Source organism: Myxine glutinosa, chromosome 9 (genome assembly GCF_964187855.1).
Source record: "Myxine glutinosa chromosome 9, kmMyxGlut1.1, whole genome shotgun sequence".
Lineage (NCBI taxonomy): Eukaryota > Metazoa > Chordata > Myxini > Myxiniformes > Myxinidae > Myxine > Myxine glutinosa.
In genome coordinates, this window is record NC_136269.1 from 92,494,658 (window position 1) to 92,517,020 (window position 22,363).

The window sequence follows — 22,363 nt, forward strand, 5'->3', positions numbered from 1 at the left end:
CACACACACACACACACACACACACACACACACACACACACACACACACACACGTATATATATATATATTCACGTGAAAAAGTAAGTACACCCCATGTAAAGTTTTGACTATTTCAACATACAGCTATTTGACCTTCATTTCAACAATATTGATAGATAAAGGTGATATAATATAACAAATATCATGAAACATTTACATTTTGTAGTCCAATGTATAATTTAAATAAACATAAATGCAAATTTCGCATGTGGAAAAAGTAAGTACACCCCTGGCTCTAATAGGTGGTATTGCCCCCTTTGGCAGAAACAACCTCAAGAAGGCGTTTCTTATAACTGTCTACCAGTCTCTGACATCGACTGGGAGAAATTTTTGCCCACTCCTCCATGCAGAATTCTTTCGGCTGTGCGATGTTTGAGGGGTTTCTTGCATGGACAGCTCGTTTCAAATCCCCCCACAACATCTCGATGGGATTTAGATACGGGCTTTGACTTTGCCATTCCAGAACCCTCCATTTCTTTCTTTTCAGCCATTCCTTGTTGGATTTACTGGTATGTTTAGGGTCATTGTCATGTTGCAAGGTTCACCTTCGGTTGAGCTTCAACTTTCTGACAGATGGCCTCACATTATCCTCAAGCACCCTCTGGTACAATGAAGAATGCATCGTGGATTCTATGATGGTGAGCTTCCCAGGCCCTGATGCAGCAAAGCCGCCCCAAACCATAATATTTCCACCACCATGCTTTACAGTTGGTATCAGGTTCTTGTGGTAAAATGCTGTCTTTGGTTTTCGCCAAACATGTCTTCTGGTACTGTGGCCAAATAGCTCTACCTTTGACTCATCTGTCCAGAGCACATTGTTCCAGAAGTGCTGGTCTTTGCCTCGGTGTTCATTGGCAAACTTTAGTCTTGCCCTGATGTTCTTTCTGGACAGCAAAGGTTTCCTCCTGGGACACCTCCCATGGAGATCAAATTTGTGCAGCCTCTTTCTTATGGTAGACTCGTGCACTTTGACATCAACAGTGGCAAGAGCTACCTGTAGGTCCCGTGATGACATTCTGGGGTTCTTAGAGACTTCTTTCAGCATCTTGCGGTCTGCTCTCGGGCTGAACTTGCTGGGGCGGCCTGGCCTGAACAGGTTGACAGTTGTTTGGAATCTTCTCCACTTGGAGATGATCTTCCGGACAGTCGAATGATTGATTTCAAATTGTTTGGAGATCTTTTTAAATCCCTTCCCAGACTCGTAGGCATCAAAAACCTTCTTTGTGAAGGCCTCAGAGAGCTCTTTTGATCTAGGCATGGTGAAGCCACACACTTCAACAATAAAGAGCAAACCAAACTAAATGTCTGAGGTTTAAATAAGACAGGTTCATCCAAGATCCTCTCTAACGATGTTCTAATCATTTGCACCTGACCTGGTGCACCTGATTCTAATTTTAGGTATTTGAAGTAGTGATAAATGTAGGGGTGTACTTACTTTTTCCACATGCAAAATTTGCATTTGTTTATTTAAATTATACAATGGACTACAAAATGTAAATGTTTCATGATATTTGTTATATTATTTCACCTTTATCTGTCAATACTGTTGAAATGAAGATCAAATGTCACCTGACAAAGTAAGTACACCCCATGTAAAGTTTTGACTTTTTCAACATATTTCAACATACAGCTATTTGATCTTCATTTCAACAATATTGATAGATAAAGGTGATATAATATAACAAATATCATGAAACATTTACATTTTGTAGTTCACTAAATAATTTAAATAAACATAAATACAAAGTTCGCATGTGGAAAAAGTAAGTACACCCCGACATTTATCACTTGGAGGATCTCGGAGGAACCTGCCTTATTTAAACCTCAAGACATTTAGTTTGGTTTGCTCTTTGTTGTTGAAGTGTGCGGCGTCACCATGCCTCGATCAAAAGAGCTCTCTGAGGCCTTCAGACAGAAGGTTATAGATGCCTACGAGTCTCGGAAGGCAGAAAACTGTGCTATGGAAGAAACGTATAATTCACAAATAAGCAAAATCACAAATTTAGAAGTAACATGACTACCTGTTGCCATGTCACTTGCTGTTGGAAGCTATTACATGCTTGCCATTCTGAATAATGCGATAGAACTGCAACACCGAAACGGCTCTGAAAATCGCTACCATTTGTGATTAACAGATTTGAGTTTCGAGAAGTCTTTGGTCTGACTTGGCTGTAAACCACCGACCGCCCAGACTCCAGATTTGACTATTTAACCATTACTCCACCGCGTCTGGGTTTGCCGCTGTTGCATAATAATGGTTAATAAATGATAGCAGTTTGTTTCTTCTCTTTTTGCAACTGAAGCTATTGCAATCCAAACTGATCTCCACATTTTTCTTTGTGGAAACTTCAATACACATACTTCGAAAATGCATCGTGTTCTACCGGTCAATTGTTTACCTTCAGAGAATATTTATATCTAACTTGCTCAACTTCATTTGGAAAAATTCAATAAAAAAAACCGTCAACATCAATGTGTGGTCGGGCCCAAAATAGTTTTTTTTTTGTTTGTTTGTTTAAAGTCTTATGATTATGTTCGTATGATTCTACATGCTGTCCTGTCTTCTTGCAACCATTGAAATTAGTTTTAAATACCTTTAGTCAGTGCAGTATACTGTTTATTTTACCAGGTGAGCGCCAGGGGTATTACCCTATGTTTATGCCTCCGCCGATGAGGTCGCCGGAGGCATTATTATATTTTCCGGTTGGCCTTTTCGTTACCACATGATAGGTTTTCGTTCCCACGATAACTTAAGAACAGCTGGAGGGATCCAAGTCAAACTTTGGTACAAGTACGTATAATGAGGCAAAGATGAACTGATTGATTATGGGGTCAAGATGTCAGAGGTCCCATTCCGTAAAAAATAGCACCCGTGGCTGAAGGAAGTGATTCAGTTTGGCATTTTAAATATAAAATAGGCAAGGCCTACAAACGAAAGAAACCCATTACTATTACACTTTAGAACCCTCTAGAATTACCCTTTAGAAACCCCTAGAATTACACGTTAGAACCCTCTTGAATTACTCTTTAGAAACCCCTAAGTGCTTTACCCTCTCGAATTACCCTTTTAGAAACCTCTAGAATTACTCTTTAGAACCATCTAGAATTACCCTTTAGAAACCTCTGGAATTACCCTTTAGAAACCTCTAGAATTACCCTTTAGAAACCTCTAGAATTACTCTTTATAAACTTGGAGAATTACCCTTTAGAAACCTCTAGAATTACCGTTTAGAAACCTCTAGAATTACCCTTTAGAAACCTCTAGAATTACCCTTTAGAAATTTCTATAGAATTACCCTTTAGAAACCTCTAGAATTACTCTTTATAAACTTGGAGAATTACCCTTTAGAAACCTCTAGAATTACCCTTTAGAAACCTCTAGAATTACTCTTTATAAACTTGGAGAATTACCCTTTAGAAACCTCTAGAATTACCGTTTAGAAACCTCTAGAATTACCCTTTAGAAACCTCTAGAATTACCCTTTAGAAATTTCTATAGAATTACCCTTTAGAAACCTCTAGAATTACTCTTTATAAACTTGGAGAATTACCCTTTAGAAACCTCTAGAATTACCGTTTAGAAACCTCTAGAATTACCCTTTAGAAACCTCTAGAATTACCCTTTAGAAATTTCTATAGAATTACCCTTTAGAAACCTCTAGAATTACCCTTTAGAAACCTCTAGAATTACCCTTTAGAAACCTCTAGAATTACCCTTTAGAAATTTCTATAGAATTACCCTTTAGAAACCTCTAGAATTACTCTTTATAAACTTCTAGAATTACCCTTTAGAAACTTCTATGGAATTACCCTTTAGAAACCTCTAGAATTACCCTTTAGAAACCTCTAGAATTACCCTTTAGAAACCTCTTGAATTACCCTTTAGAAACCTCTAGAATTACCCTTTAGAAACCTCTAGAATAACTTTAGAAACTTCTATGAATTACCCTTTAGAAACCTCTAGAATTACCCTTTAGAAACCTCTAGAATTACCCTTTAGAAACCTCTAGAATAACTTTATAACCCTCTAGAATTACCCTTTAGAAACCTCTAGAATTACCCTTTAGAAATTTCTATAGAATTACCCTTTAGAAACCTCTAGAATTACTCTTTATAAACTTCTAGAATTACCCTTTAGAAACTTCTATGGAATTACCCTTTAGAAACCTCTAGAATTACCCTTTAGAAACCTCTAGAATTACCCTTTAGAAACCTCTTGAATTACCCTTTTAGTCTAGTAGGAAGACTAGGTCCCCCTGCACCCCCCGGAGATATACTTCTAATCAGTGTTTCTAGATTGGAAAAAATGTGTAGAAAATGACTAGCTATGGCCCCAAGCTGAAAAAATGTCCCACATACTATTTTTATGCAAATTACTGCTGCAAATTTTATGCAAAATTATGCAAATTTTATGCAAATTTTTGATGAGGAGTAGAGTTGAGGGGTCTTTGAGGGCTTCATCGAGGTGCTCTCGGTTGCAAGACTGGGTCATTCTGAGAAGCACAGCAGGGTCAGAGATCATGATGTTCTCCTCCTCAGTGAATCTCTCCATCAACAGCCTCTCCATTGCCTCACACACTGTTTTGAGGCAAAAGAGGGACTTTGCGTAGGCCTTTCCACTGAGAACACCTTTGAGAGATCCACTTGTTACTAGTTGTGCCTCAAAGAGAATCTCTGCATATCCAGAACCACGCATCTTGTGTCCAGTGAGCATCCCGATGTAGTTCATGGATGTGTGGAAGGGTCCAATCGTTACTACATGACTAGCAAATTCATTTGGCCAGCGCCAGATGATGGGAAGGGCTTTCATGCAGACACCCAGATCAAATGTATTCAGGACCCATCTCTGACCCACCTCAGCAGTTGCTGCCTCGGAACGCTTCAGTAGCTCACGAACAACTGCGTTGTCTGTGATCGGTCTGTGCCTGGTGCCTGCATGGCATGGCAATGGCCTGCAGCCTGTGCCTGGGCTAGGGGGTTTCACCTCTGCAACTGGTTCTCCCCCACCCAGCAAATCAACAGTCGACTACTGCACGCCTATCCACCAACCGATCACAGACAACGCAGTTGTTCGTGAGCTACTGAAGCGTTCCGAGGCAGCAACTGCTGAGGTGGGTCAGAGATGGGTCCTGAATACATTTGATCTGGGTGTCTGCATGAAAGCCCTTCCCATCATCTGGCGCTGGCCAAATGAATTTGCTAGTCATGTAGTAACGATTGGACCCTTCCACACATCCATGAACTACATCGGGATGCTCACTGGACACAAGATGCGTGGTTCTGGATATGCAGAGATTCTCTTTGAGGCACAACTAGTAACAAGTGGATCTCTCAAAGGTGTTCTCAGTGGAAAGGCCTACGCAAAGTCCCTCTTTTGCCTCAAAACAGTGTGTGAGGCAATGGAGAGGCTGTTGATGGAGAGATTCACTGAGGAGGAGAACATCATGATCTCTGACCCTGCTGTGCTTCTCAGAATGACCCAGTCTTGCAACCGAGAGCACCTCGATGAAGCCCTCAAAGACCCCTCAACTCTACTCCTCATCAAAAATTTGCATAAAATTTGCATAATTTTGCATAAAATTTGCAGCAGTAATTTGCATAAAAATGGTATGTGGGACATTTTTTCAGCTTGGGGCCATAGCTAGTCATTTTCTACACATTTTTTCCAATCTAGAAACACTGATTAGAAGTATATCTCCGGGGGGTGCAGGGGGACCTAGTCTTCCTACTAGACTATTTGGAAACCTCTAGAATTACCCTTTAGAAACCTCTCGAATAACTTTAGAAACTTCTATGAATTACCCTTTATAACCCTCTAGAATTACCCTTTAGAAACCTCTATAGAATTACCCTTTAGAAACCTCTAGAATAACTCTTTGTAACCCTCTAGAATTACCCTTTAGCAACCTCTTGAATTACCCTTTAGAAACCTCTAGAATTACCCTTTACAAACCTATAGAATTACCCTGTAGAAACCTCTAGAATTACCCTTTAGAAACCTCTGGAATTACCCTTTAGAAACCTCTGGAATTACTCTTTATAAACTTCGAGAATTACCCTGTAGAAACCTCTAGAATTACCCTTTAGAAACCTCTGGAATTACCCTTTAGAAACCTCTGGAATTACTCTTTATAAACTTCGAGAATTACCCTTTAGAAACGTCTAGAATTACTCTTTAGAAACGTCTAGAATTACTCTTTAGAACCCTCAGAATTGCCCTTTAGAACCCATTGGAATTACCCCATGGAAGCCTTTAGAATTAGCCTTTAAAACCCATTTAAATTAAACACAGTGGGTTAAAAAGGTGATTAATTTTTTTTAAAGATGGATGGAAGAAAGGACATAGCCAAATATTGAAGCAGCTTCACCGCATAAAACTTCTGTTGCTGCACTAACTTGTGAAACAGTGATGGGATTTTGACCAAACTTGGTATAAGTATATGCTCTGATGCACAGATGAACTAATTATATTTTGGCGTCAAAGGTCAGAGATCATGTCAGCTAAAAATGTGATACTTGAGAACAGCTGAATGGATTTAAATCAAACTTGGTACAGGTATGTATTATGATGTAATAATGTGGGTTGAGGAATATCGGTCGATGTTGTGACATTAAAGAGTGCCGTTCTAGTTTTTCAATTTTCCCTTATAATGAACTAAGTTTAAACTTTCACAGGCAGAATCTACTATGTAAGAGAGCCGTGTGTGTGTGTGTGTGTGTGTGTGTGTGTGTGTGTGTGTGTGTGTGTGTGTGTGTGTGTGTGTGTGTGTGTGTGTGTGTGTGCGCGCGCGTGTGCGTGTGTCTGGCACCTTTTTTCTCAGCGATGGCAGAACGGATCATCGTCAAAACGTTAAGGGGTTCATCAGTGAGTGCCTGGGAGTGTTTTTGGAAAAAAAAAATTCTTTTTTTTTTAAAATCGCTCGATAGTGCCTTTGACTTTTTGACTAATGACAGTTATATACAAGTACACATTCGCATAAATAAATACATAACAATTATCAGACATTTGAACACAAGTAATCAAACAATTCCGGAAGCGGTTGAAGTTGGTGGTAAGGCTTCTTCATGAACATCATCATACTTAACTCAGAAACGTGATCAATGGCACATTCAGCAGCATATATTCAACAAAAAGGTAAAATGATGATTTGACATTTGTGATGGATTCTGATTTGGATGTAATTGCTTTTACATCATATTTGCCCTCATTTCAAATATGTTAGTTTCTTTTTTGTTTGAGCAACGCCAGGTACTCCAGCTACAAATGCTTATATACTTTACTTTGGGGTACAAATACAACTTTATCTGGGGGGTAACATAGGCTATGCGGCCTCATTCGTGGCTGTGGGGACCGGGAGAGTGGCGTAAATTCTCTATGTAAATGTGTACTGTATAGCGCCACCTGGTGTTGGTGGCAGAGGGTATTGCAAATTCCTTTTTGCCTGTGAATCACTGAGGTTAAAACACTCTTTGCAGGAGTAAATTTTTCCTCTTTCCCTTCCCCCCTCCTTCCCCAAAATGGAGGAGCCCATCAAAGCCATCCCCCCTCCCCCCAAAAGATGCATATGTAGTAGATCTTTCCCCTCACCTCTCCATCGTCCCCTCCCCCTTCCATTCCTGCCACCCCCTTCCTCACCCCTCCCTCTCCTGCCGCCCCCCCCCCCCCCCACAACGCCAGGTACTCCTGCTAGTTATTTATAAAACTTATTGATAACTGTTGTATCAGTCAATTGTTGAGTAGTCAATACAAGTAACATTCTGTCCTGATATCCACCTTTGCAACCAAGATAAGTAACTTGTGTGACATAAAATAACTTGCAGTTTGACCCATCATCAGCCGTAAGCATCAGTTTTGCATTTGCCTCCGAACATCGTTATCACAATATAAGCTGTGGCTTAGACTGGCGTGAAAAGTTGATTATAGCATGTAATTGCAAAACTACCCTTTATTCGTCCCTTCCCGGGAGGGGACTATAGGTTTGCTCTCCGTCTGTCTGCCCCACCTGTCGTTTTCTGCACTTTTTCCATGTCCTTTAACATATTGAATTTAAACTTGGTACATGGCTTTATTATGATAAGTTACAGAGTTTGAGTTTGGTTTGAGTTTCGGGGCGTTTTGCCAATCATTCACAGTTATTCCCTTTTTGAACTTAGAAAATGTCACATACAGTATTATACACGTATTATACATGGGTCAGTTTTCCAGACTTTTTCCCCTTACACTTTAACCGCACTGAACTGAAACTTGGTAGGGGATATGTATCGCAGAGCAATTCTCCCTCTTGTAATTTTTATTATAATTGTATTATATTTTGCGTTGCAACAGGCATGCGATTCATGCTTTTTTGCAATTTGATTATCTGAAGAGATCGAACTTGTCGGTGAATATTGAGATGTATATCAATTGTCTTCATCCTGTCGTTTTGTTTCTCCAGCCATAGGAATGACACAGCACGTGATTCATCAACTTCAAGGTTTGAGAAAAAAACAATCCTTCAAGTGTTTTCTATCCATTTTTATTTAGTATTTAGTTATGTCTATTGCCATTTGATTTGCATTGTTTTTTTGCTGCGGTGTATCAAGTATTACACAATAACCACAGTGTGTAAGCTTAATTATCCCCACGCTTTTTGATGAAAAAGAACGGTTGGTGGGGGAGGGGGCGGCTATTGTAATTGGCTCCATCTGGCTCTATCTGTCTCTGTCCATCTGTCATGGTATCTACTCCTAAACAGTTGTGCAGAAATTCACCAAACCTGGCAGCTATGATCATCACATGGCATGAAGGTGCAATAGCAGTGTCATTTTTAGCCATTCCCCCTGAGGCGTGGTCAAAAGATCAAACACCGAAAAATGCAATTACGTGCACATTTTTAAACTAAAAAGGCACTCGGTAGAGCACATATACCTCCACCAGGTTGAACAGTTTACGTTTTATATCCCACTGATAGGCCGGATCTGGATCCACACCTGAACCAAAATCGAATCGTCTTGTTCTTGTCACACAACCAACTCATCCACCAAGTTTTGTCATAACTCGTCCACAACTTTTTGAGAAATCATGCTGCATGTCAAATATCATGCTGCAAAACGTTATGGACGGATTTGGACGAAACTTGGTGGATGAGTTGGTTATGTGACAAGACCGAATCGAATCGATGCCTTTCCTGATCGGACGGCCGACACGGGGTTAATCCGATCCCACAGAACAAAGAAACGACACAGGACAGAAAAGTAAAATTCAACAAATATAAATTTATTAACACTAATGTAAAAGACAACGAAGGGTGAGGTAAACTAAAATTCCTCGGTTGAGGATCCTCCATTCAGACTCACATACAGACAGGGGAATGATAAAAGAAAAAGAAAATGGGGTTGGTCGTGCAGCCACTTAGCTCTGGTCGCAACGCAGGGTTTGGTGGTCGTCGCCTCGAACCACCGCGTGGAAAACGCACAAATGGAATGGAGTCGCGCTCCTCGACGTTCAGAGGAAACATGACGAAGGCCCAGTCCACCGCCGACGTCGATCCTGTGCCTTGTAGTTCCGACTGTCCCGAACCGCTTTTTCTCACCAGTCCTTTCCCAAGAGCGCACATGAACCAAAGACCACACGCCGCCTAGCCAACCATGTCCAAGGCAACAGAGAAATAGTGAAGCGACCGTCCCTCATGTGCGAACCAGATCAAAAGAGCAAGACAAAAATGTGACTGTCCACTATCAAACCAGCACAAAAGAGAGACAGTCGTCTCCTTTTGCTTTTTCTCGGAGTGTCCAAATGACGTCATCCTTTTGACCAATCACCCAGCGCCATCGAATCGTCAAAACCAATCGTCCTTCGGAGCGTGGCCTCATGGCCATTCTTGACGCCCAATGACGTAACTTGGGGTGTGGCCTGTCAATTCCGTCCTCCGAGGCGGAGCCTAGCTGTCCTTCGGGAATGTTCGGCTGGGCGGAGTTTCTTTGCCTATCGGCAAATGTTCGGGTTTCTGTCGAGCAATTATGGTTGTTGTCGCGGCGACCCTTTTCGATGAAATAAAACGAAGGGAAAAATCACAGTGAGGAAATGCATACTGGGAATTATTCTTAAGCCCTATCTTGATAACACAAGCTCAACCCCCTGTGCGAAGATATGCAAACACTCTTAACCTGAACATTTACCCTGCTTATGTACATCGAGATGGGCTTCTTCTTCTTGTTCTTCTTCGCGTCACACGGTCCATACTAAAACCTGCACATTCCTACTTTCCTAAGGTATTTCATGCCTACCCTTACAAACGTGGCAATATATATATATACATATATATATATATATATATCTACATATATATATATATATATATATATATATATATATATATATATATATATATATATATATATATATATATATATATATATATATATATATATATATATATATCTTCTATCTATCTATCTTCTATATCTATCTATATTATATTTATTATATATATAAAATAAAGTTTTTGTTTGTTTGTCTGCACGCGCTAATCTCCTGAACGTTGAAAGATAGGAGAAAACCGCTGAAACAAAAAATGTCAGGACGGGCCCCGGGAAGGTTTTAGGCGAGGTGGCGAGGCCGCCTCGGCCAGGCTGGGCCCATTTCGCAATATATCTTCTTCTTCTTTCAATATTCTCTTGAAGTACAACTTATGCACTTAATAGGATATCTGACTGATTGCAACACATGCTTTCAAAATTCTCTTTCGCGGGGCCCGACAGAAGAATGAACAAGGAATCGTTGAGCACTAACTGATACTGGGCTCGCGTCAGACCTATGTACAGAAGATTAAATTCATTCAAAAAGAACCCGGGCAACGCCGGGTGCATTCAGCTAGTATATATGTATATATTATATTTATGATATATTATGATATAATATATATTACTACAAACTATTCCACTTGCCGTTACCTTATAGTCAATGTCGCATGATGTCGTGTCCAATTCAAAGTTGCCCTTGTGCGTAGCTGTTCGTTGAAGCAAAAAGCAGGTGAGGGGATTGACACTTGAGAAAATGTTCTGTCCCATGGCTTTGTGGCATCCAGTTGCTCATTGGGACAAGAGTGCAGAAAAACTGTGCTATGGAAGAAACGTATAATTCACAAATAAACAAAATCACAAATTTAGAAGTAACATGACTACCTGTTGCCATGTCACTTGCTGTTGGAAGCTATTACATGCTTGCCATTCTGAATAATGCGATAGAACTGCAACACCGAAACGGCTCTGAAAATCGCTACCATTTGTGATTAACAGATTTGAGTTTCGAGAAGTCTTTGGTATGACTTGGCTGTGAACCACCGACCGCCCAGACTCCAGATTTGACTATTTAACCATTACTCCACCGCGTCTGGGTTTGCCGCTGTTGCATAATAATGGTTAATAAATGATAGCAGTTTGTTTCTTCTCTTTTTGCAACTGAAGCTATTGCAATCCAAACTGATCTCCACATTTTTCTTTGTGGAAACTTCAATACACATACTTCGAAAATGCATCGTGTTCTACCGGTCAATTGTTTACCTTCAGAGAATATTTATATCTAACTTGCTCAACTTCATTTGGAAAAATTCAATTAAAAAAACCGTCAACATCAATGTGTGGTCGGGCCCAAAATAGTTTTTTTTTGTTTGTTTGTTTAAAGTCTTATGATTATGTTCGTATGATTCTACATGCTGTCCTGTCTTCTCGCAACCATTGAAATTAGTTTTAAATACCTTTCGTCAGTGCAGTATACTGTTTATTTTACCAGGTGAGCGCCAGGGGTATTACCCTATGTTTATGCCTCTGCCGATGAGGTCGCCGGAGGCATTATTATATTTTCCGGTTGTCCTTTTCGTTACCACATGATAGGTTTTCGTTCCCACGATAACTTAAGAACAGCTGGAGGGATCCAAGTCAAACTTTGGTACAAGTACATATAATGAGGCAAAGATGAACTGATTGCTTATGGGGTCAAGATGTCAGAGGTCCCATTCCGTAAAAAATAGCACCCGTGGCTGAAGGAAGTGATTCAGTTTGGCATTTTTAATATAAAATGGGCAAGGCCTACAACGAAAGAAACCCATTACTTTTACACTTTAGAACCCTCTAGAATTACCCTTTAGAACCCTCAAGAATTATCCTTTATAAACCTCTAGAATTACTCTTTGGAACCCTCTCGAATTACCCTTTAGAACCCTCTACAATTACCCTTTTAAACCCTCTAGAATTACCCTTTTTAACCCTCTAGAATTACCCTTTAGAAACCTGTAGAATTACCCTTTTGAAACCTCTAGACATACCCTTTAGAAACCTCTATATAATTACCCTTTAGAAACCTCTAGAATTACTCTTTATAACCCTGTAGAATTACCCTTTAGAAACCTCTGGAATTACCCTTTGGAAACCTCTGGAATTACCCTTTAGAAACCTCTATAGAATTACCCTTTAGAAACCTCTATCGAATTTCCCTTTAGAACCCTCCAGAATTACCCTTTAGAAACCTCTATAGAATTACCCTTTAGAAACCTCTATAGAATCTCCCTTTAGAACCCTCCAGAATTACCCTTTAGAAACCTCTATAGAATTACCCTTGAGAAACCTCTAGAATTACCCGTTAGAAACCGCTAGAATTACCCTTTAGAAACCTCTAGAATTACTCATAAACTTCGAGAATTACCCTTTAGAAACCTCCAGAATAACTCTTTATAAACTTTGAGAATTACCCTTTAGAAACCTCTAGAATTACCCTTTAGAAACCTCTATAGAATTACCCTTTAGAAACCTCCAGAATAACTCTTTAGAAACCTCTAGAATTACTCTTTAGAAACCTCTAGAGTTACCCTTTGGAAACCTCTAAAGAATTACCCTTTAGAAACCTCTAGAATTACTCTTTAGAAACCTCGAGAATTACCCTTTAGAAACCTCTAGAATTACCCTTTAGAAACCTCTAGAATTGCCCTTTAGAAACCTCTAGAATTATGCTTTTGCGATTCATGCTTTTTTGCAATTTGATTATCTGAAGAGATCGAACTTGTCGGTGAATATTGAGATGTATATCAATTGTCTTCATTCTGTCGTTTTGTTTCTCCAGCCATAGGAATGACACAGCACGTGATTCATCAACTTCAAGGTTTGAGAAAAAAACAATCCTTCAAGTGTTTTCTTTCCATTTTTATTTAGTATTTAGTTATGTCTATTGCCATTTGATTTGCATTGTTTTTTTGCTGCGGTGTATCAAGTATTACACAATAACCACAGTGTGTAATCTTAATTATCCCCATGCTTTTTGATGAAAAAGAACGGTTGGTGGGGCAGGGGGCGGCTATTGTAATTGGCTCCATCTGGCTCCATCTGTCTCTGTCCATCTGTCAAGCTATCTACTCCAAAACAGTTGTGCAGAAATTCACCAAACCTGGCAGCTATGATCATCACATGGCATGAAGGTGCAATAGCAGTGTCATTTTTAGCCATTCCCCCTGAGGCGTGGTCAAAAGATCAAACACCGAAAAATGCAATTACGTGCACATTTTTAAACTAAAAAGGCACTTGGTAGAGCACATATACCTCCACCAGGTTGAACAGTTTACGTTTTATATCCCACTGATAGGCCGGATCTGGATCCACACCTGAACAAAAATCGAATCGTCTTGTTCTTGTCACACAACCAACTCATCCACCAAGTTTTGTCATTGTTGTGGAAAACCATTCAGGTCCGCACAACTTTAGTCCAACGGTTTGGTTTAATTGCATTTAGATCATCAGATCATTCCTGTAAGTAGAAATACACAATAAGCATACGATGCGACATCTCATAAAGCCATTCATATCAGTCAATGCAAGCAAGCTAGATATTCTATAAAGGCGTACCATTAACGAGGCTACCGATGTAACATGTCACAAGGGAGAAGTCTCGGAGCACTGACACAGCAACGGGTCTTATAGTCACGCCCCTAGTGGGGACAACAATGACAGCGAGCAGCGAGCATCCCCACCCGGGTTCAGTACGGATACGATTTCACTACATTCACCCCCCGTCAGAATTATACGGCCGCGTGGCTAAAAGCGAGTGAGCGTCAGCATGGGCGCGGAGTATCAGTCGGCCCAACCGTAGCGGGCCGGGCGGCGAATTTCTCTGCCAGCACGCGTTCGAAATTCCCCGGGTACGGCGTCTCGTAACCCTGTATCCCCGGTGTCAGAGGCGTCAACAGGGTCGGGTGATGAAGGGGGTAACGCCAAGTCGTCGGACCCGGGCAGTCTCGACGGGGGGAGGGTCGGTGGACTATCGGCGATGGGAGCGTCGGGAGAGGTCATAGTCTCATAGATGGGTTCGACCGGTTCGTCCGATTCCCTACTAAGGTCGTCGACCCCGCAAGGGGCAAGATGACGAACGGAGACAGTAGTCTCACGACCATCAGACGTCATCACACGAGCATGCTCAGGATTAGCCTGGAGAATCTGCACTTTGTCCACAAGGGGGTCGTACTTGCTCGCGCGAACTGCCCGTTTAAGGTAGGCCGGCCCGGGCCCAGCGAGCCAACTGGGCAAAGACCGTATACACCCCGAGCTCCTGGGGTGGTGGAAAAGACGCTCGTGGGGAGTTTGGTTAGTTGCCGTACTCAGGAGTGCCCGGATTGAGTTCAACGCCGCAGGTAGCGACCAAGCCCATTTATCGAGGCCCCGGCCGTGGGTCCGGAGATGGAGCATGACGGCCCTCCAGATAATCCCGTTGAAGCGTTCGATCTGCCCATTAGCCTGGGGTCTATACGGCGTGGTGTAACTAGACGCAACGTTGTTTTGGAGCAGATAGCCGCGCACCTCCTGAGACAAGAAGACTGCACCCCGGTCGGTATGGACATAGGCCGGGTAACCGAACATTGAGAACAAGTTCTGTAAGCAACGCATCACCGTGGCAGCAGTCATGTCCGCGCACATATAAGCAAAGGGGAATCGTGAGTACTCATCAACGATAGTGAGCAGATAGCGAGAGCCGCTCGACACCGGCAAAGGGCCTTTGAAATCCATCGCCAAGCGTTCCCACGGGCGTGTAGCCTTCACCAGAGTCCCCATAGGGGGGTTATAGAAACGCGGTTTGATTTCCGCGCAGATAGCGCAGTCGCGACAGATACGGCGGATATCGTCAATCGAGTAAGGGAGATTCCCACTCCGCACGAAATGAGCGAAACGCGTTACGCCGGGATGGCCCGCAGTAGCATGCAGCACCCGTAGGCCCTCCAACGAGGTGATACCAGCACATGTAGTGGGGCGCGATAAGGCATCGGCGGCCTGGTTATCCTTCCCTGGGCGATATTTGATGGTGTAACAGAAGTCGGCGAGTTCGATACGCCAGCGAGTGATTTTCTCGTTCTTAATGCGCTGGGCGTGTAAGGTGTCGTACATGAACGCAACGCTTTGCTGGTCCGTGATGATTTGGAAGCTCCGCCCGAGTAGGTACGGGCGCCATCGCCGAATAGACTCGACGATCGCATACGCTTCCTTTTCAACGGACGAGTGCCGCCGCTGAGTGGAGGTAAGAGTCCGTGAAAAGAAAGCCACGGGACGTCCCCCTTGGGAGAGGGTCGCCGCGATGGCCTGATCCGAGGCGTCACTTTCGAGGACGAACGAGCCGCTCTCGTCGATGGTTGCTACGGCGGCTCGGGCGATGTCGGTCTTAAGACCTTCAAAGGCCGTCAATGCGGCCGAACTCAGGGGAAAAGTGTCGCAGGCCACAAGGGGGCGAAGTTTCGCGGAGAAATTTTGCACCCATTTGGAGTAATGGGCGAACAGCCCAAGGGCGCGTTTCAGGGACGCCCGATCGCAGGGAGGGGCCATGTCGAGCAAAGGTCGCAGACGTTCCTTATCCGGAGAGACAGAGCCATGGGTCACGGTGTACCCCAGAAGATCTATGGTGCGTAGGGAGTATCGGCACTTATCCTCGTTCATAGTTAAGTGATACCGTTGCGCGACCTCAAGGAAGCGCTTCAGATTAGCGTCATGGTGCCCTTGGTCATATCCACAAACCGTAAGGTTATCGAGGTAGACGAAAACATCGGTTAAGTGCTCCCGCGCAACGAGGTCATCCATGGCCCTCTGGAAACAAGCGACCCCGTTCGTCACCCCAAAGGGCAATCGTGTAAATTGGTACAACCGCTGCCCCGACTCGAAAGCGGTATAGATACGATCCGCCCTAGAGATAGGGATCTGGTGGTACGCACTACGGAGATCGAGAGTACTATAGACCGAATACTGGGACACCTGTTGCACTAGCGCGTCCATCCCCGGAAGGGGGTAGGCATCCAGCTGTGTAAAGCGGTTAATCGTTTGGGAATAGTCGATCACCATGCGTTTGCGATGGGCCTCACTGCGCACCACTAAGACCTGGGCACGCCACGGCGACCTACTAGGTTCTATGATGCCGTCTTTCAAGAGCTGAGTCGTTTCGTCCGCAATGAATTGCATGTCCGCGCGAGAGTAGCGTCTCAATTTTACCGCGACAGGGGTACAGTCGGAGGTTAGATTGGGGAACAGTGAAAGCGGACGGACGTCCATTTGCGCTAGGGCGCACACCGTTAGCGCGTCGTCCGCCCCCACAACAAGAGTGTCAGGCCCACCGAACTCCATTACCAGACGTCCATGCAGCTTAAGAAAATCGTGTCCTAGCAGAATATCAGCACATAATGCGGGTAAAACCATAAGGTGTACATCAGGGAAAACCCGTCCCTTTAGCACTAGTTTCAATCGGCATTCCCCTTTTGTGCTAAGCCGGAGTCCCTGGGAAGCCATGAAGATCCGTCTCGTAGACCGCCCGATCCGCCATCCATGCCTGAGCACAAGTCGCTGGTCGATAAAACTATCCGTAGATCCGGTGTCCACCAAGGCCTGAACACAATGGCCCTCAACCATAAGGGGAATAAGGGCTTGAGCCAGGCCAGACGAGGCAGCTGGGAGCGGGACTGAGCCCCCCGAATGGGTCGGACCAGCCTCGCGGGTGGATCCTACACCAGCAGCAGTTTTGCGATCGTGGCCGGAGTCTGCGTTGACCATGGGGAATCCATTATCGTCATCAGAGGGCTTTCCCCAGCATTCCGGTGTTTCGCGATTCAAAATCCGACGAGAAAAGGCCTCCGTAGTATTTGGCATCGCCTTTTGACACTCCTGGCAGATAAAGGCTTCCGTTGTAGCCGAAATCGCCTTTTTCGTTTGGTCGCTTTGACAAAAGGCTTCCGTAGTATTCGAAATCGCCTTTTTCGTTTGGTCGCTTTGACAAAAGGCTTCCGTAGTAGTATTCGAAATCGCCTTTTTCGTTTGGTCGCTTTGACGAAAGGCTTCCGTAGTATTTGAAAGCTGTTTCTTCCTTTGCGTGGCTCGAGGTTTGGCCAAGGACGCGGCCTTTGTCCCCGATGGAGAATGAGACGGTGGTGGCGGTCCGGTGGCGCCAGTCAAGGTTGTCTGCGCGCCCAGCGGGCCGCAGAGAGGGGCCCTCCCCTTCGAAGTCGGGTAAGGCGCTGGGCTCGTGGGTTCTGCTACAAGCCCGTTCAAGGTTGCCGCGCCTGCGCGACCGCGGCTGCGCGAGTCGAAGGGCCGCGAGCCGCGTGCCGATTTCTTGCACACTTTCGCGTAATGTCCCTTTAGCGAGCACAAATGGCAAATAGCGTCACGTGCCGGACACACGACTCGGGCATGACGAGGCCCTCCACAAAAAAAACATGCGGCCCCGCGCAAGGCCTTGGGTCTGCTGGTCGTAACGGCAGCTGTCAGGGTAGGGTCATCCTCCGGAGCATCCCGGAGTTCAGCAGGCGGATCCACGTCCTCGTCAGTGGTACTCTCCGGCCGGGCGTGTAGTGAGGTGCCCGCCAAAAGGCGCGTGCGATCATAGGCGTTCGATTGCATCCGCGCTTCGGTATACACCGTCGCTTGCTCAACCGCCGTAGCGAAGGTCAGGTCGGTCTTCTCCAAGAGTTTGAGACGTAGTTCCTGGGAGGAGACCCCTGCTATGAAGGCATCTAAAAGTCGATCATCTTTAGCCTGCTCGGGAGTCCGTGGCTCCTTGGCGCTGTCCAGCATGAGCTGCCGGAGCTCCTGGGCGTAATGATCCATAGGCTCGTTGGGCTGCTGCCGCCGCGTCTGCAGCAAATAACGCGCATACACAGGGCTTTTTTCTTTTATATAAAGCCGCTTGAGCTCCGCGATGGTAAGATCATACGTCGTGCATTGAGCGACCGCGTGGTAGACCCGGTAGTCGATTTTTGAGTGTAATATAGCCAGCTTCGCGGCAGGCGTCGGAGCGGTCTCAGGCTCATCAAAGAGATGCTCCAGTTGTCGGAGCCAGTGCTTGAGTTGCAAGCCTCCGTCCGTGGCTTGTGGGTCGGCGCTGAAAATGGACACCGTCAACGTCTTGTTGCCAGCCATGTCAGCAGATCTTAAATGCAATTAAGTGTTGTGGAAAACCATTCAGGTCCGCACAACTTTAGTCCAACGGTTTGGTTTAATTGCATTTAGATCATCAGATCATTCCTGTAAGTAGAAATACACAATAAGCATACGATGCGACATCTCATAAAGCCATTCATATCAGTCAATGCAAGCAAGCTAGATATTCTATAAAGGCGTACCATTAACGAGGCTACCGATGTAACATGTCACAAGGGAGAAGTCTCGGAGCACTGACACAGCAACGGGTCTTATAGTCACGCCCCTAGTGGGGACAACAATGACAGCGAGCAGCGAGCATCCCCACCCGGGTTCAGTACGGATACGATTTCACTACAGTCATAACTCATCCACAACTTTTTGAAACATGCTGCAAAACGTTATGGACGGATTTGGACGAAACCTGGTGGATGAGTTGGTTATGTGACAAGACCGAATCGATTCGATTTTGGTGAAGATCTGAATACGGATTCAGATGTGAGAATTAGTCAATTTTTCAAGCGATTCTTCAACATTGAGAGATCGGGCAAAAAGCAATTGTATAACATGTTTTTTAAAAGTTGTGGACAAGTTATGAATAAACTTGGTGGACGAGTTGGTTAAGGGACAAGAACAAGCCGATTCGATTTTGATTCAGGTCCGAATCCAGATTCGGCATATCAGGAGGATATAAACCATAAGCTGTTCAGCCTGGCGTAGGTATGCGCTCTACCGAGTGTCGTTCTAGTTTTTTGCTTTTGTTGAAGAATACATTGTGTTATTATATTCATCCACAATATGTTGAAACTAATTCTGATTCCCCAGCTATTCTGATTCGGGAAAAAGATTCTAAAATTAGCTAAACTAATTCTGATTCTGATAAAAGTTTCTCTTCACTTTTGCAAGATACATTTTGTTTTTGTTCATTTGATACTGACTATTCTCTTTCTCACTCTTCATTCAAATCATCGAAATGTTCGCGTGGAATCTTGTTCTTTAACTTGTTTCTTTTTTGTCTTTGTTACACAACGAATAACCTAGCTGTTTCCTTGCAGGAGAAGAGACCGTTCTCCAATCCGAGATTCAAGGCACTCCCGGGATGGGCGCTCACCTCGTGGCAGTCGGTCACCGACACGCGAAGGACGAAGCACATCTGTTAACCGGCATGGGAGAGATGCTAGGGATGTTCGACCTCCTAGCACTGAGGAATCTGGTAAAGATGTGAAAGAGGGGCGTGATATGAGACCACCATCAGAAAACAGGGGGCCGAGAGATGGATGGACACCACGAGATGCCCCTTCATCACAAAGTGGTGGTGTTGCAGCCAGGCAAAGAAGGTCACCACCAGAGAATCGTCCTTTGGTTGAAGGATCAGCACGACCTAGAATCGGAAGACCATCACGATTTGATAAAGGACCAGGAGACTTTAGACCACCACAGAGAGATATAGGTCCTCGATCTACAGATTTTGGGCCACCACAGCCAACACAACCTGAAGAGGACAGACCGTTTCGGAGCCTGCGTCCTATGGGAGAAGATGGACGACCACCAAGAGATGCAAGGTCACTAATGGATGTCAGACCAGGCCAGGATTTAAGAGGTCCTGATTTTTTTCGACCACCTTTTCCAGAAGGAAGGCCACAAATGAATTTAAGACCACCTGGAGTTCTCAGGCCTCCACTTAGGGCAGTTGGGCCTGGAAATGAAGGGAGGCCTTTGCTTGATGGAATGAGGCCTCCATTAGCAAGGACACAAGCTGATGGAAGACAGCCTTGGAATGCAAACAGAAATGAGCCTCACTTTGGGTAATTTATTTATTTTTCCACTTCCTCCTTCTTATTTTTATTATTACCCTCGCCTGAGGAGAGGGTATTGCATTTGAGTCTGTCTGTCTTGTCTGTCTGTTACTTGCCGGAAAAGATTCCGGCAAGTATGTTGATCTGTTGGTTTGTCTGTCTGTCTGTTTGTTACTTGCCGGAAAAGATTCCGGCAAATATGTTGATCTGTTCGTTTGTCTGTCTGTCTGTTTGTCTGTCTGTCTGTTTGCAGCACTACGTCTACACCGTTGCACGTAGAATCGCCAAACTTTGCACAGGTATTTGTCTTGCCCTGGAAGAGACTGTGCCCAATTTATGACGTCATCAGTCATGTGGTTCGGCCGCCATCTTGGAAAAACCGAAAAACTTAGCACCTCCATATCTCCGAAAGTGCTGAATAGACAAAATTGAGACATTGCTCATTGTAAAGAACTCTCCACGGGGAATAAAATATGTTAATGATGATATCATAGGTCATGTGGTTCGGCCGCCATCTTGGAAAAACCGAAAAACTTAACACCTCCATATCTCCAAAAGTGCTGAATAGAAAAAATTGAGACATGGCTCATTGCAAAGTACTCTCCATGGGGAATAAAATATGTTAATGATGACGTCATCGGTCACGTGGTTCGGCCGCCATCTTGGAAAAACCGAAAAACTTAGCACCTCTATATCTCCTAAAGTGCTGAATAGAAAAAATTGAGACATGGCTCATTGTAAAGAACTCTCCATTGGGAATAAAATATGTTAATGATGACATCATCGGTCACATGGTTCGGCCGCCATCTTGGATAAACCGAAAAACTTAGCACCTCTATATAGTCCATGAGCCAGGTCCAAAAATTTTGAAGTTGAGTATCAAGTTTGGGGACTAATTCCCACTGTGATTTTTAGTTACACCAATGTCTGACGTCCATGAAAATGAGTGATGGACGTTTCAAATGAGTAGCTTAATGCCATTTCCGACGCCATCTTTAAAAATGGCTGCCATTTTCAAGGAATATTCATGTAATTCAAAACTATTGCTGCATGGTAAATTCTGATGGTCAAATCTTAATTTGTACTTATCAAATGTTATTCACTTTATAATTTGGAATATGTCAATACTTATTTTAACCATTTTTATACATGTTTGCCAAGAATTTTGCTTAAAAATGCTTGGAAAATGCCTAAATTTGTTTTTTTTGAATTAGTCACTCCCAGAAGTTGTCTAAATAAGTTGGTTAAACCAAATTGGGGCAGATAGATCGAGATTTTCAGTAAAGGTAATGATTACCGACATGAGAATATTAGTCATAATTACTGTAGCCTCCACGTTTTTGGTTAAAAATCCATTTATTTTGTTTGTATGCGGCCAAATTCTAAAACAAAATTATGGGTTAGGGGAAATAAAAATAGGCATAACGTTTGAACCACACAAGATAGGCCAACATATTACCACTCATAATGTGTGTCTTGAAGCCCTATACGCATTGCATTAATTAATATGTAAATTGGATCAGTAATTAGGTCACCAGGGGTCACAAGGTCACGAAATTCATGCACTACTGAAACTGAGTACATCGTCCAGCAAAAATTTACTTTAAAAATCGGTTACACACATTTTCACAATTCTGATGCCTAGATAAGACCCTTTCACCTATTGGTATGTGTTAAACCCATGTTAACAAGTTTACATACAATGAATTATTAATTGATGTGTGGGGCATGCGAAACTGGAAATATGCCCTCCAGTACGTTGTGCTTTGCTCTATACCCAAAACAGCTTGTGCAATGTCTATGAAATTGTAGGGAAATAGAAAAAGTTCTATGTTCTACTCAATGGCTATGTTTAGTCCTCTTCAAACCTAACCTCCATGGCATGCTGAATGAAATCTGAAAATGGTTTAGCCTATCGGTATCAATGTGACATACGAAGAGCTTGGTTTCAAAATGAAATAAATGCCAAATTTAACATTTTGGATTTTTTGTTGTCAAAAGATTGTCAGTGATCAAACTTTCCCTGGGCTTTTTCATCCCAAAGTGCCGTAAATCCTGGGTTTCTTGGCAATAATAACATGTATATTATACATTTCCCTTTGAATTTTGACCTTTTCTG

The 22,363-nt window shown here is 43.5% G+C and overlaps 2 protein-coding genes and 1 long non-coding RNA gene across 5 annotated transcripts in view; 1 reads left to right on the forward strand and 2 right to left on the reverse strand.

Annotated features, from left to right (window-relative positions):
• LOC137418980 (uncharacterized) overlaps positions 1–12,235 on the reverse strand; it is a 22,320-nt gene extending 10,085 nt beyond the window's left edge. Inside the window, exon 1 of the long non-coding RNA XR_010982735.2 lies at positions 10,973–12,235. This is a non-coding gene — a long non-coding RNA (uncharacterized LOC137418980). The remainder of the gene's footprint in view (positions 1–10,972) is intronic.
• Positions 1–22,363, forward strand: part of LOC137418979 (uncharacterized) — a 109,796-nt gene that overhangs the window by 64,756 nt on the left and 22,677 nt on the right. For all 3 annotated transcript variants that reach the window (XM_078784525.1, XM_068105150.2, XM_068105151.2), the window contains exons 3-5: positions 8,476–8,514; positions 13,134–13,172; positions 19,504–20,253. In XM_078784525.1, the coding sequence (XP_078640651.1) occupies positions 8,476–8,514; positions 13,134–13,172; positions 19,504–20,253 (828 nt within the window). The remainder of the gene's footprint in view (positions 1–8,475; positions 8,515–13,133; positions 13,173–19,503; positions 20,254–22,363) is intronic.
• On the reverse strand, positions 13,506–18,699 carry LOC144893696 (uncharacterized). The gene is made up of 3 exons (XM_078785058.1): positions 18,652–18,699; positions 17,424–18,553; positions 13,506–13,518 (listed from the first exon to the last, which is right to left on the reverse strand). The coding sequence occupies exons 2-3, from the start codon at positions 18,446–18,448 to the stop codon at positions 13,506–13,508; spliced, it is 1,038 nt and encodes a 345-aa protein (XP_078641184.1). The 5' UTR covers positions 18,449–18,553; positions 18,652–18,699.

Bases quoted from the DNA above. Each gene is read 5' to 3' on its own strand.
- LOC144893696 (XM_078785058.1), bottom strand. From the start codon at position 18,448: ATGGCTGGCAACAAGACGTTGACGGTGTCCATTTTCAGCGCCGACCCA.